Source organism: Fistularia commersonii, chromosome 2, assembly GCF_037954325.1.
Source record: "Fistularia commersonii isolate RoL2024-O1a breed Wild chromosome 2, RoL_Fcom_v1.0, whole genome shotgun sequence".
In the NCBI taxonomy this organism is placed as follows: Eukaryota; Metazoa; Chordata; class Actinopteri; order Syngnathiformes; family Fistulariidae; genus Fistularia; species Fistularia commersonii.
In genome coordinates this window covers 15,412,778-15,426,482 of record NC_141285.1, presented here as the reverse complement: position 1 = coordinate 15,426,482, position 13,705 = coordinate 15,412,778, and the positions used below count along the sequence as shown (strand labels likewise).

The window sequence follows — 13,705 nt, the reverse complement described above, 5'->3', positions numbered from 1 at the left end:
AGGCAGTACTGTACTACTATATGTTTAATGTGGGAAAATGAATTAGGAAAGATTATTCAGAGGATTTACTTTGATATGTTTTTCTCTTTGTGTGAACCTGGCAATGTTTGATGTTAGAGTGTACATTCATCTATATGAAAAATTTCATGTGACATAAAATGTTGAATATCAACATACCCCTTTAATATTACAAGTGAAGGTCAAATGTGTCCATGGGATAACTACAAGTGGTTTTAGGATTATGTCCATTAGCGGTCAGTGGCAATACCAATGGATTTGCCATTCAAAAGGATATGACATATTATGCAAAAAATGATTGAAAAAAGTTTTAAAATTGTTTGACTATTTCATAGCAATTTACAATAACTGTTTTAGCTGTAGGTCATGTGAAAATGAAATACCCACCATGCTTATTTCACCATGCTAAGTGTAACAGTATTAACAGTTACGCTTTCCCAATGAAGAAGTCGGTTAGAAGTGAACCTGTCTGATTCTAATACTGACAGTGATTTAAAAGAAAGAAATAACACTTTTCACAAACAGATTCTTTATAAAAATGTCAAATATATTTTATTTATTTATTTTTTTATTTTTTGCAAAACAAAGATGTATTTCACGTTACAGAACTACTTACAGATTAACTGATTAGAAAATATTGTGGAAGTAAAACTGTATCTTTTATTGCTACGGCAACAGTGAATTCAGGTGGTACTTTGTATGTTCTACATGTATGTTTGTATGTATGTATGACTTCTGTCATAGAAGTTTAATGAAGCAAATTATCACCTAAGTCAAAAAAGGAACATATTAACAAGTACCAGAGCCTTATCAATCCAACAATGTCGGTTCTGTCCAGAGTCATTTTTCTCTCTTTCATGTTCTCATATTCCACTGCATTTGCAAGATGATGTCTTTTATTCCTCAACCTCCTTCTCCATCAATTAAAAAAAAAAAAAAAAAAATCCCTCTTTCAGGCCACAAACAGCGCTTGACAAAGTCAGCAGCTTGTGATCTGTCATCCATTGTGTCAGTTTGTCTCCTGCTGCCACATGTTACTCTGCATGTCTTCTATCTCAGGAAGGTGAGAAAAAAAAATGCATGTTTTAAACATTTGCTATTTATTTGAATCATCTACTGCTTACATTGTTTAAAAAAATCCCATTGCTGTTAACTGGGCCATCTACATTTATTTGTTTAAAATTTCTGGTGAGCTCTGTGCCGATATCTGCACTCATTGCACAAACCACATTTGGCAAATATTTTTTTTCCACCCCTCTTTTTGAAGAGGAGTGTTCTTTTGCTTCCTCTTTTCAAGAATCAATACATATTGAATTTTGTTCTCTTAAAATCATTGGGTTCCCATTTTTAAATGACTACTGTCGAATAGACAAAGCTGAATCATGACATCATAGAAGTGATTAGTTCTACAGTATAGCGCAAGATGATATTGTTAAGGAAACATTTAAATAAACTGCATCTACTTAACCTCAGGAATTAAAGTCATATCATAGTGAATGAACATGTATTTGTGAAAAGCAGGACAGGTAACCTTTCTCCTGACAACTATTAAAATATCTAATTCATCATATCAGATCAAGATGACCCTTTTTCAACTATTTGATTTATATTAAAGCTGAGAAAACAAAAGCTTGACATCAAGCAATCCTTTCTAGGTCTATGTACTGTAGTTTGGTGTTAACAAATGTAAGGATTTTGGGTTCAGTGATGCTTTATTTAAATGATAATTAGACTATCTGGAGCAGGATGGAATGTAGGATTTCCCAAAAAGTAGAGCACGCTCACTGGAAGACAGTGTGGTAGGTGGGGCACTGATGGGACTTCATATATTTGATGGCAAACTTGAGCTCCTTGCTCTTCTTGTCCCATTTGTGAATGGACATGAGCAGAAGTTGGTGGTCAACTTTGCGGCCCATGATGAGGAAGTTGGAACCAAGGTTGTCCAGCTGAGAGCAGGGGCAGTTGGCACCATTCTTAATATACAGAATTAGCTTCTTCAGGTCCTTCTTCCTCAATACACCCTGCTTCAACACTTTCTTCTTCTTTGGTGCCGCAATCAGCTTCCTGTCACCTTTCTCTTTCTTCACCTCCTTGATTTTCATCTTAAGAGCTGGAAAAAGCAGAGGGCAGATGCATTTTATTTTATTTTTTTTAAACAGAAATAGATTGTTATGATTATCAAATACTAGATAGTAATGCAAAGTCACACTTATTTTTACTTCAAGACAGTCTGTATGGTGGAAATCAGATTTTTTTCTAAATCCAGAACTGTATTGAGCTTTGCAAAAAAAAAAAAATCAAAGTATCTGATTATAATAATTTCACTTCTCCTACATAAAAATATATATATTTGTATATTTGCATTTCTTGGACCCCACCCTCAATAAAAGGACAGAGTTTCAAACTCATGAGCACAGCTGGTTTTAAATACTCTTTACGCTGACCTTCAGTTGACAGTTACCATATTACTTTTACAACAGTGGTGATAGTTGATTTATTTATCCAAAATGCCTGCAGATAAGGGCCAAATTATGGGTCAAATAAATATTCAAATTGTTTGGCAGAAGCTGTTTAATTTTATTTCATTTTTAGTGCTTAGGGAGTATATATGTATATGTATGTATGCCACATGAAACATGTATAAATATTTGTATATATACGTGTATATATATATATATATACCATTGTGGCATGTCTTGTGCCATTTAAATGTACTCATTTTTGCCCTTTAAGTTTAATGCTGATAAGGTCATACTTTTCCAAGGTCATATTTTCACATATGATGCATTAAATCAGAGCTGGCAAGTACTCTAGCTAGGAATTCTTAGAGTGTGCGCTTTGACAGGTGAAATTAATCATGGACCAGGCAAAGGGGTGGGGTCAGTATGAAGAATAGCTACCTGAGAAAGTGCTCAACTAGTTGGAAGATGGCCATTTGCAATCTTTTCTTATTTGTATGGTGGAAACATTTTTTGAGAGGGAATGCATATGTCACTTCCCATGTGCATCCTGATTCAAATTAAGATATACAAATCAAGATATTTCAATGGGTTTGTGTGCCTGCATGCCCGAATGCAAGTATTCAGCTGTGAATGAATGCATTCATGAGTATTTTCAGTATGGATAGCGAGGATACATTTATTTTCCTTCTGTTCAGTTTCATTCCGTACCGATATTTAGTCACAAATAGCGCAGTGGGTCCTACTGGGGAGCCTGGCCAGTATCCTTATGTCGAGCTATGCCGATGTCCTTGTGTAATGTCACTCTCTTAAAGTATGTAAAGAGGTTGCAGAAACAGATGGAAAGAAAAAGAAAGAGAAGTGTGCTGTCTTTATGAAAAGAAACAGGTTTTCCTGAAGCTAAAGCATGCAGCCTCTCTAAAATCCAGGTGTAGCCCACTAGCCTCACTTCCTTGCATCTTTCTTTACAGCTCTTCTTATTTTTGCCAATCTTTTCAATGGTACAGAAAGGAATGCATGGGGAGGTATGAGATCAAACATCAAAAGGAGAACTGTAACAAAACACCAAATTTTAAATTGCTCTGGGGCAAAAAGGGACAGAAGACAAATAGTGAATAACATTCATGGGCTGTGAGGTCAAGGTATAATCAGTGATCACCCAGCATAATAACATGGTGGAATCATTTTCGCCTTGATCTCCAAATCCATACGTCATGGCTATCTTGACTTCTCTACTCGTCCTCATTTCTCATCCAGTAAGTTACATTCAAAGCCAATAAAATGTCTGTCAATGGTGGGCTATCTTCTTTCTCGTGTGATCATGTTTTGTTGTACTGGACGAGAAGAATCTCTGTCTCCCATTACCATCCCAGAATAACCCTCACGTTGCAGGAGATGAGATAAGTAATCTTTTAATTAACCAGACAAATAAATATTCTTGATAAAGTCTTGATGAAGATGTGTTTGGTTTTTGCTGAATGTGATGTTATGTGCTGGAAGATTAAATTAATGACACAAAATGGGTCACACGCGCACAGACATACATGCACACACACATGCACGCACACATGCACAAATCCATAATTATGTACATGTGCATGTACACAGAGAGAGAAAAAAAAAGTGTGTTTTTTGCAAGTATGATATTCTTACTAAGCTGTTAGTTCCCAAGGTTTAAAGGAGTTTTGTCACCATTTCTAGTTTATTGCACAGTATCTAATGCAAAAAATGAGAACAGTATATAATGAACAGCAGTCATTGCAATCAGAAAGTAAGCTGTTGTATTTTGGGCCAAAAGACTTAGTGAACAGAAATAATAGAATTATTATGCTCTGGTTTCATGTGTTGGTCATTATAGACCTAAAACTGGAAGGCAGTGAAGTTACAAAATGGGGTTGAATGTACATAGAGGATTTGGGAATTGTGTGAGGCACTAAAAGGATTGCAACACAGCACAGAAACATTTTATGGACTGATGATTTATGTCTGTGAATAAGGGTTATAGCCTTGCTTTCGCGGTACATGTTTTGCTGTTTTATGTTTTCTCTGCTTATGGTAAGATTTCAAATGAGACAATCCATTGTATTGTCGCTCCTAACTAATTTACAAAAGCAAAAGGTGTCGATCAGCCAGATTCAGAAATTTCAGTTTGTCCGTGTCGCCGCTTCTGGACAAAGGAAGTTTGAACTGCAGTTTTAAAAACTGTGCCCCCAGAAGCCAGTGAGCACTGAAGCTGAAAGTTTTCTTTCCCATGGTGCTCCGCAAAGACTGACAGACCCATGCTGTGTTTACATTAATCACCATCTAACCAGGACATGTACTTACCAAAATCACTGGCACAATAATGCTCCATGATGTTGTCCGCTTTCAGCTCATTGTCACACGGAGGACAAACCTTTGATACTGAGAGGACAAAAAAAAAAATTCCAGTCAGCAATGATGATCACTCTTGTAGAAAGATTTGAACTCGTATGACGCCATGAGGATCAGACTATCGAGTATGAATGAGTAACGCTTGCTGATAGTAGGTAAAGATAGCAAAGCTACAGTGGCGTTACCGTATTTCATGCATGCCAAAGGCCCACCAAAATTACTCCAGAGAAAATGTTTCACTTCTGGTCGTTGTATATTTAGCTGGTGAAAGCAAGGTCTTGGCTACACAGAAATGCAAACTTTACTGCAGGGGCAGCTGACCACGATGAAGAGTGATTCAAGGGACACAGCCAGCACTTCAACTGCACAGCGACCACACTTTGTGAAATATTAAGTGGAAACCAAAACAGTGAGTTAATTGTCAATTTCTAACTCAAAGTGTATAGTCATCCTTTTGTATATTTATCCTCATGTTTTCGATTTGGGACCTACTCACTGACGTTGTTGTTTATCTTGTGTCAACACAATGCACATGTGGATTTAGAACTTCACCTTTATCAATGTTATTCTTACAATTGCCTCCAGTCTCTTCTGTCTTCTGTTTTACACACAACACACTCACACACACACACACACACACACACACACACACACACACACACACATGCACACACACTGCCAGAGAATATTCTATAATCGTATTAATTAAAAAAATAATTAGTCCAGTTAACTCTATGAAACAACAAGGATCGCAGCTCCTCAATTTTAATGAGTTGATTTATCATCCTCAAAAAGGGCATGGGCAAGTGAGACAAGAAGGAATACATTAGCAGGTGGCATAGAGATAAGGATATTTTGCAGCAGGTGAAGAATCCATCATGGCAATGAAATGGAACTGCAGACAAGCTTTTTGAAGGGAAACAAAATAGGCCTTTGTTGAGTAAGCGTCATTTTTCAGGCAGACTGCTTGTATGGGAGATGTCTCTTCGATCATTCACTCACGACTATTTCCCAAATATATTTCAAAACCTACACCCAAAATTTCCTGTTCTCTCTCCTTTCCTCTGTGTCACACATTTATAGACACATACACATACCAAATCACTTGAACTCCACTCAGGGCCCTGGGTTAAATGTCAGAGTTCAGAGGTTATCACCCCAGACCAAACCGAAACGTCTGGGCAGATAATGAGAAGGGTCAAAGTTTAGTATGCTTCACAGCTCAAGTCATGGGGAGGTGAACTCCCTAACCATTGCTGTGTGTATGTATGTATGTGTGTGCTAGAGGGAGCAGAGCCATGTTCATGTCAAGTAACTGGCACTGTGTCTCCTCCAACGGTTCCCATGCTTTCACGGGTGAAAGAACTGCAAGGTCTACAGGGTCAGGGCTTTCATTGTATGGTGCTGACATGAAGAGTGCATTAAAACACACACGCACACACACACACACACACACACACGCATGCACACACACACGCACGCATGCACACACACACACACACACACACACACAAATGAGAAATCAAAACTAGTCTGGCTATGTCTCCAATGAACGATATCCTTACATCTTGTTCGCATTAATCCAAAGAAATTCATTGCAGTTTATCCAAGATGGTATGTTAGAGGGAGGCCTGGCTGTGCTGATGTGTCAAGAGAAAGCAGTCTTTTCATTAAACTGAGCTGAGCTTAGACAGAAAACAACTATTTGCATTTGAAAATCAATTCAGTGATGACTGCCCTCATAACAGTCTGCTTTTTGTCAGGTAAATGACAATCATGGCGGCAGGACTGTCACCGTTGCACAGTGATGTGTGCTTACATCTTGCGTCTGCCGACAAATATTTTTACATGAGGTCATCAATGTACTTTTGCCATCCATTCAAAGCAGTTCAGAAATGTTTTTCCTGCTACTTCATTACATTGTGAGATGATGCTGCTTGTAATAACTAACAGCGCGATGACCTCATGTGAAGACTACTGGAGACTTCAGTACAGACACTGGAAGTTTCCAAACCACACCGATGGAATTTCTTTTACAGACATGATTGCTTTTTTATTTATTTATTCATGTATTGTGATTATCATAAGGTATAATTTGCATCCCACGGTAAGATATTGTGTCCTTAAAGAACACATAATATCCAAACTGGGGACGTAAAAATCATATTTCATACCGGTAAATCATACTGGTATTTCCTCTATGTTTACATGTGCCGTAGACATAATCATCCGTGTTTGTTAGTATTAGCTAGCTGTATTGACTTAAAATTCTTATTTGAATTTATTCTATTTTGTGGTTGACAAACATACCACTTAATTCAATTACTGTGCCACCAAAAGAAATGCACTTTGAGTGAAATGAATTCTTCACATATCTAATTGGTCACTGCATGCCATCAAAGGATCTTACTCATTCATTCCAAACCAAGGACTTGAAGAAAATATGTGAAATAACCGCAACCTCTTAACAGTTAATTATGTGGTATTGGCATGTATTTGGTGGCACCATGGAAACAATGCCAATATACATAAATAAGAATACTTTTTTGTGGCGGCAAACAATTTCTCTAGCCCTAAATGTCACGTGTACTGGTGTGTCCTGTCTTTAGAAAATGGGAAATTCCATTTTAGATGGCAGGTTGTGAGACACTAAAAGTTTCACTGTCTGTTATTTTGCATTTTACAACATTAATAAAAGCCACAATATTTTCATAACCTAGACCAACTGTTTTTGTAACTAACCCTAACCAGCCTCCAACTGTATTAACACATCTTCAAACCTTTTCCAACAGCAGATTTCCTCAAGTCATTTTTACACTGTAAAAACAACATTAAATGCTGCCCATTGCATTACATCATTAAACCAGGGATTTTGCATTAAACAAAACTATCTATGTGTCCATCTAAAAGACACAGAGATTGACTTTCTTGCTACAGTTTTCCACACCGCTAAGAGGTAATTGTGATAGATTTCCCACTGTAATGGAATGTTACTGGAAACACAACATATTATGAGATAAGTTTGCTTCAGAAATGGTAATGAGTAAAAACATATTAAACAGCTTTTTTGTTTTTTTTCCTAATTCAGACCAGAATTTCTCAAAAATTTCAAACTCAGAAAAATAACAACGAGCGTGCGATAGTTTGCTATCCCAGGAAATTGTCATATGTAAGACCTTTTAAAAACAGAATTCTTAGTTAACAGTTATTGCGAATAGAAAAATATTTCACACCCCTCTCATCTGTGAAGGTTGAGCCCTTTGGAGGTCCCTGCTGTCTTCCAAGGCCAGCTTTATGCATGCAATGAATATCAGACTTTTCTCAAATTTCCTAAAAATAGAATGGACATATGGATAAATCACACGCTCATGCACACTGCACATTCACAAATGAACACATCTAACATTTTTGTCATCAAACCTCTGTTGTTTCTAGTTCATCATCCATTCCGCTCTGAGCATCACAGCCATTTAATGGGCAGAGAGTTGAAAAAGAATGCATGGATCTCTACCTCATACCTCATTTTGACACTTTAAGTTATGAGCAGCAACACTTATGACATAAAACGGTACTATTCAGTGGATGAAATGCACTGTGTAATTTATGTTGGGAGACCTAACATCTGTTTAAATGTGGCATGCAGTCAGAGGTGGACCACAAGAAGCCCCTGGGGCCCCTAAAATACAGCACACTTCTTACATCCGCAGGAATACAGAAGAGAAAATACATTCTCAAAAGGCCCAAGCAGTCTTCCATAGACAGAGCGTTGGCTCACTTTTTCCCTTACATATAACAGCCAGTGCCGCATGACAAGCACCCATTGTGCGTCTCACGACCAGACAGTGGTGTCTGTCTCCTCTCGCAAACTGCGACTCTCACTGACAATATCACTGAAGTTGGCAAGGACAGAAAATATCTCATCTATTCATTGGTTAATTTCAGTGACGCCCACAGGTCAACCTACATATTGTCTTAAAATTGACCATCTAGCAATTTTCCCACCATTGCATGTTCCAAATATTGCACCAGTGGATTGAAGTGGACTGAATTTGACAGTTGCTAATAAGGCAAAGTTTATAGGTGGCACGAACACACGACCTCAGGTGGTGGTGTTCCGCTCAGCTTTTGCTGTGACAGGCAGGTGAAAAGTGAAACTAACTCTGTACTGCTATTTTCCACAAGAACTGTTGAACTGTTCTGTCTCGTGTAATTGTGGAATAGTTAAGTGGGCCTCTTGGAAAGGGCAGTATCTGGTAGTTGATTTCCTGTTATTGATCCAACTCCGCAGAATTCACCTGCATTGTTAAGAGACTCCTCTATATCTTTTGACATGAGGACGGGTTCCCATGGCACTTCAACCTCATAGTTCTAAGATGAGATTCCTTTTTGTTATTGCTGGCTATGCCTTTGTGTATACATGCATGTGTGTGTGTCCTCAGGATGGCCTCGTCGGCACATCTGAGAATCTCTGGCTCTTAACAATATGTCAGTGGCTGAGCCTTTAGGCTAGAAATGATATGGGTTCACTTTGTTTGAAAAACATACACTCATGACTAGAGAAACATTTTAACCACTGTACACTAAAATGTTTCTAGTTTTTAACCTTAAATTGTCCGACAAATATCATCTCTGCATACTGTATTTTTACTGCAATTGCACCCCTTTCTAATCGAGCCATTTCTGGTGCTATTCAAGTAGACATCAACAAACAAATGTTTTTTAAAGGAGGTGACAGATGAAGTTTCCTTTTCAGGGAGCATGTAAAAGAATGAGCTACAGCAGTGCAAAATGTCACATATTTGATACCAGTCCTACAAAAACAGAACAGCTATTTTCCTTAATGGAATAAGTCAGCTCCGCATAAATTCACCACACAATCCTCCAACAATCTTTTCCCGCTGTATGTTTTTTTTAATCATGGCGGATTGATATCAAGAAAAAAATGATTTTTTTTTTGATTAAAGCCAAGATATGTCACACAGCTTTTCATGACTGATGGGGGTAATATGTTTTGGCATAATTGTTTCATTTCAGTGTTTAACTAAATCACTTTAAGGTATCAAAAATCAGCTAAAGTATTTTTCAAAGATTAAACATGCCTGATGGAAATTTTATTTATGAAGTAATATATATATGTATATATACATATATATATATATATATATGATTAATGTAACAGTATTTCAAACCATCAAGATTAGATTGCAACGGAGACTCAATGGCAAGTAATGGCAAGAAGTGGACTGTGAACAGTAGACCTTTTTTCCCTTTTCTTGAGTCCTTATTGAAGGCAGAGAAGCAGACGCTTTCTGTCCTGCAGGAAGCAGCCTTTCTCCACTCCACCGTACTGTCTGCCTTTCTGTTCTCCCACTTCCCTCTCCTTTCACTTCTCTTCTTTCTGCCTTCTCAGGGACAATCGCACTCCAGCCATTCCCATTCTCTGCCTGCTTGTCTTGTTCTGTCATGTCAACTAATTAGTGGGAGCTCAGTAATTGGCCTTCTAGCTAATTGGCCTGGTGGCTGCCAGACCCAACAATGACAGAGCAGACCGGGACACCATGGGGACTGTCCCTCTTTACTGTCAAAAGACTCTCATCGACTCCCTCACTGCCCCTCTTAGCAGTGACTGCTTTTGTGAAGGGACCACAAAAGTAGTCCCTGTGTATGCACAGACACACACACACACACACACACACACACCCACACAAACTCACATGGAATTCCTCAATTTCGTTGCCACTTTGTTAATGCGCCTTTTGCCTTTTCAGCCTTTTTTTTTTGGTAATTTTTTTCCTGTTTCTCACAGAAACACTGAATCACTACTACTTCAAGAGCTTCTGCCAAGGGGCAGTTTGAGGTATGACATTCTCCTTTCACTTAGTCCCAAGCCTGATTGATTAGCTCTTGATGGGTATCTGCTGATAAATCTGTGTTTGTGTCCTTGAGTGCATGTGTGTCACCTTTTCAGTGAGGATGTATTAAACATCACAGTCTTCATCTTAACTCGGTGAGCAATCTGACCGCTGGAGTCTTTCAGTCTCCTGTCTCTGCCTCAGTCTGTCTCTGTCTCTCCCTGAGGCATGAAGCGATGGAAGGGAGCCGTCCTGGGCAGTTAAGTTACAAAGATGGACGTTCCCCTATAGCCTCTTCATGCTCCTGCGTCTCTCATTGACCTCCTCTGGAGAGTCTCTCCATTACTTTCATCTGTCATCAGCACGGGGCAGGGATGCCATATGAACCACAACCATTTTCAGACTCTTACTGTTTCAGAAAGTGCAGGCCCATGAAGACTAATTTCTGTCATTTCTGATTAATATGTCGAGTGAGATAAATGTGAACCTTGGCGTTGTAGAATCTTCACAATAAATATCAGTATGGCAATCGATTTTGCTGTTGTAATGATTTCTCATTATAGAATGAACTTGCCAATTCTATCACTTATATTACTGCTTAATGAAGTAGATTGGGCACATGGCATTTGTTCAGTGTGAATCCTTTTTTTATCCTTTGATTTTTATTATTCTTTAGTATAATTTCTGAGCTTTTTCAGGTACATTTTGTTGACTATTTTGTCCGAGAAGAACAATAACTCACCGGCAATTTGTTTCAGAATTGACTTGCTGTTAGTAACTGTTGATTCTAAATATATATATCCTTTTCATTTTTCTTGGCTTAGACCTGAGTGACTTTGTATATGAGGATGGTTTTCTTACCTGGTGGCTGAGTCGCATGGTTCCCTGTAAACTGCATGGGAATGCAGAGGTCATTATCGATGGGAAACTTGTCGCAAGTCAGCATCTCTGGCCAGGGGAAGCCATAGGTCTCCATCACTGGTGCACAACTGTCCCTCACAGCCTCACACAGTGAGCGGCATGGATAGATGGGCCTGTCCAGGCAAACAGGTGCAAACAGTGAGCACAGGAATACCTGGGTATCAGCATGGCAGCGTTTGGCCAGCAGGGGCACCCAGCTCCCTGCCTGCTGTTTCACCTCTGGCATGGTCTCATGGTCCAGGAGGTTGGGCACCCTCATCTTCTTGTATCCCACATTGTGACATAGTCGCAGGTCAGCTGGTATGTCCACACACTGGGGTTGCTTGGTGTAGAATCGGCCATTGTGGAAGTTGTCCGACTGCCAGCTATAGTAGTCGTACTCGTCTGCGGCTGAGACAGCGAGGAGTAGGAGGGAGAAGAGCGACAGGCGCAGTGCCAAGCTTAAAGAGCCCTGGGTTAATGCCCACCTGGGGCTCTTTTGTCCATGTGCCATGCCTTTGTGAGCTCGGACCAACAATTCAGAAGATTATATCCAAGTACTCCACAGTAACTCAGTCAAAGACAAAATGCAGAGAGGAGAGAGGAACACGTTTGGCAGGTGTAACAGCTGTAATCCTTTTCTCTCTTGAATGTGGACGCCACAATTTGAAGATAAAAGTATTTAATTTCCCTTCTTCCTTGGAGAGTCAGCTCTCAAAAGTCTCACAGAAACACCCCTCTGGTTTTGTCTATATGTGCCTCAGGTTGTGGCGTGAGGAGGCAGCGGTCAAGCATAAACACAAGTAGATCTGCTTATTTTATAATTCTCCTAAAATTTCTCACCCTCCTTTCTCCCTCTCGCAGAACTGTATGCAGCCCTCCCCTGCTCTCTGTCTATCAGTATGTAGCTTTAGTGAGGAGTACCTATGTTTTAAGAGGCAGTGGTAGGGGCTCTGTGGCAGCCTGCCCCCTAGAAAGCTTGCAGACCACTCACCTCCCTACTGGCCTCCCCTGAACTCACTCACAGCCACCCCAACCAATGGAAACACTGGGGGGTGTTCCCACTGGTATTCTAGACACTCCTCCTGGCCCTTATCCTTGACAAAAACCCCTCCTCTTTAACAAATTAAAACGAGAGCGAGAACAAACTGTGGCAAGTTTTTTTTGTTTTTTTTGTCTCTCCGGTTTTGTATAATCTCCCTAATCCATATAATAGACAATCATTATCAAACATTTATGTGCAGCCCTGTCATACTGTGTGTGATATGCATCCATGATGTAAAGTCATTCGAAAAACACTCATCAGGCACTCGGCAGCTTTAGATGGCTTCTTGCTCTTTTTTGTGTCTGAGGGGCTTTCCTTTTGACCATATAGTTGAAAAAAGTATCACATTTGGATTTAAAGGGTCGGATGTATTTTCATTAAGAGGCTTTCATGCATTTTTGCAACACATTAAAGCGTATTTGGCTGTTGGAATGCCAGTATAACTGTCTACAAGTTAATAGTTAATCATGGTAGAGGGTTGTGTGTCATGAATATCTGAATCGGGCTGCAGCTGGATCAGGCAGACCCCAAGTAACAGGACATGTGATTGTAGGTTGTTATTATTATCTGCATGTGCCAGGAAAAACAAAGAGACTAAGAAAGGATGTGAGACTGAGTGTTTTGCAAACAGTTGGAGGTGTACTTGGATGAGAACACTGATCCAAATACATCGTCAAGGGACAGTATTGTTCTTTGCCTGGAGCGTTGGAGATAAAATTTCACAAAAGCAGCAAGTTCATAAAGTTTAATTTAATAAGATTAAATCAAATTAAAAAAATGTTTTCCAATATCAAGCAACCAGTCACACCAATAAAATCTGATGTAAATTCTTATCCTTGCACTCATAGCTATCATCCTCTCTTCAACACCTCTTATTTGGAAAAGCTTGCAATGGGATTAGAGAGTCATCTTTGCTTATTTTATTAATTGATTTCTTATTTTTTTTTAATCGAGAATGAGGTTGAACATGTTTCAACCTTACTTTCCCAAGCTACAGCTCAAATCCCCAATGACCTACTGGCACAAAAACTGTGTATATTTCTTTCCGTGAATAAAAC

At 39.1% G+C, this 13,705-nt stretch overlaps 1 protein-coding gene across 1 annotated transcript; it reads right to left on the bottom strand.

The window, feature by feature from the left end:
• Nucleotides 1–559: 559 nt before the first annotated feature.
• On the bottom strand, nt 560–12,262 carry sfrp5 (secreted frizzled-related protein 5). The gene is made up of 3 exons (XM_086169924.1): nt 11,564–12,262; nt 4,803–4,880; nt 560–2,128 (listed from the first exon to the last, which is right to left on the bottom strand). Exons 1-3 carry the CDS (start codon nt 12,114–12,116, stop codon nt 1,800–1,802), a joined length of 960 nt encoding a protein of 319 aa, XP_086026050.1. The 5' UTR covers nt 12,117–12,262; the 3' UTR covers nt 560–1,799.
• Between the last annotated feature and the right edge of the window lie 1,443 nt (nt 12,263–13,705).

What these genes read in the sequence shown, in the direction of transcription:
- sfrp5 (XM_086169924.1), bottom strand. Translation starts at nt 12,116, where the DNA reads ATGGCACATGGACAAAAGAGCCCCAGGTGGGCATTAACCCAGGGCTCT. An exon ending in CCATGCGACTCAGCCACCAG is followed by an intron (nt 4,881 to 11,563) that starts GTAAGAAAACCA and finishes TTGTCCTCTCAG; the next exon opens with TATCAAAGGTTTGTCCTCCG. An exon ending in TTATTGTGCCAGTGATTTTG is followed by an intron (nt 2,129 to 4,802) that starts GTAAGTACATGT and finishes TGCTTTTTCCAG; the next exon opens with CTCTTAAGATGAAAATCAAG.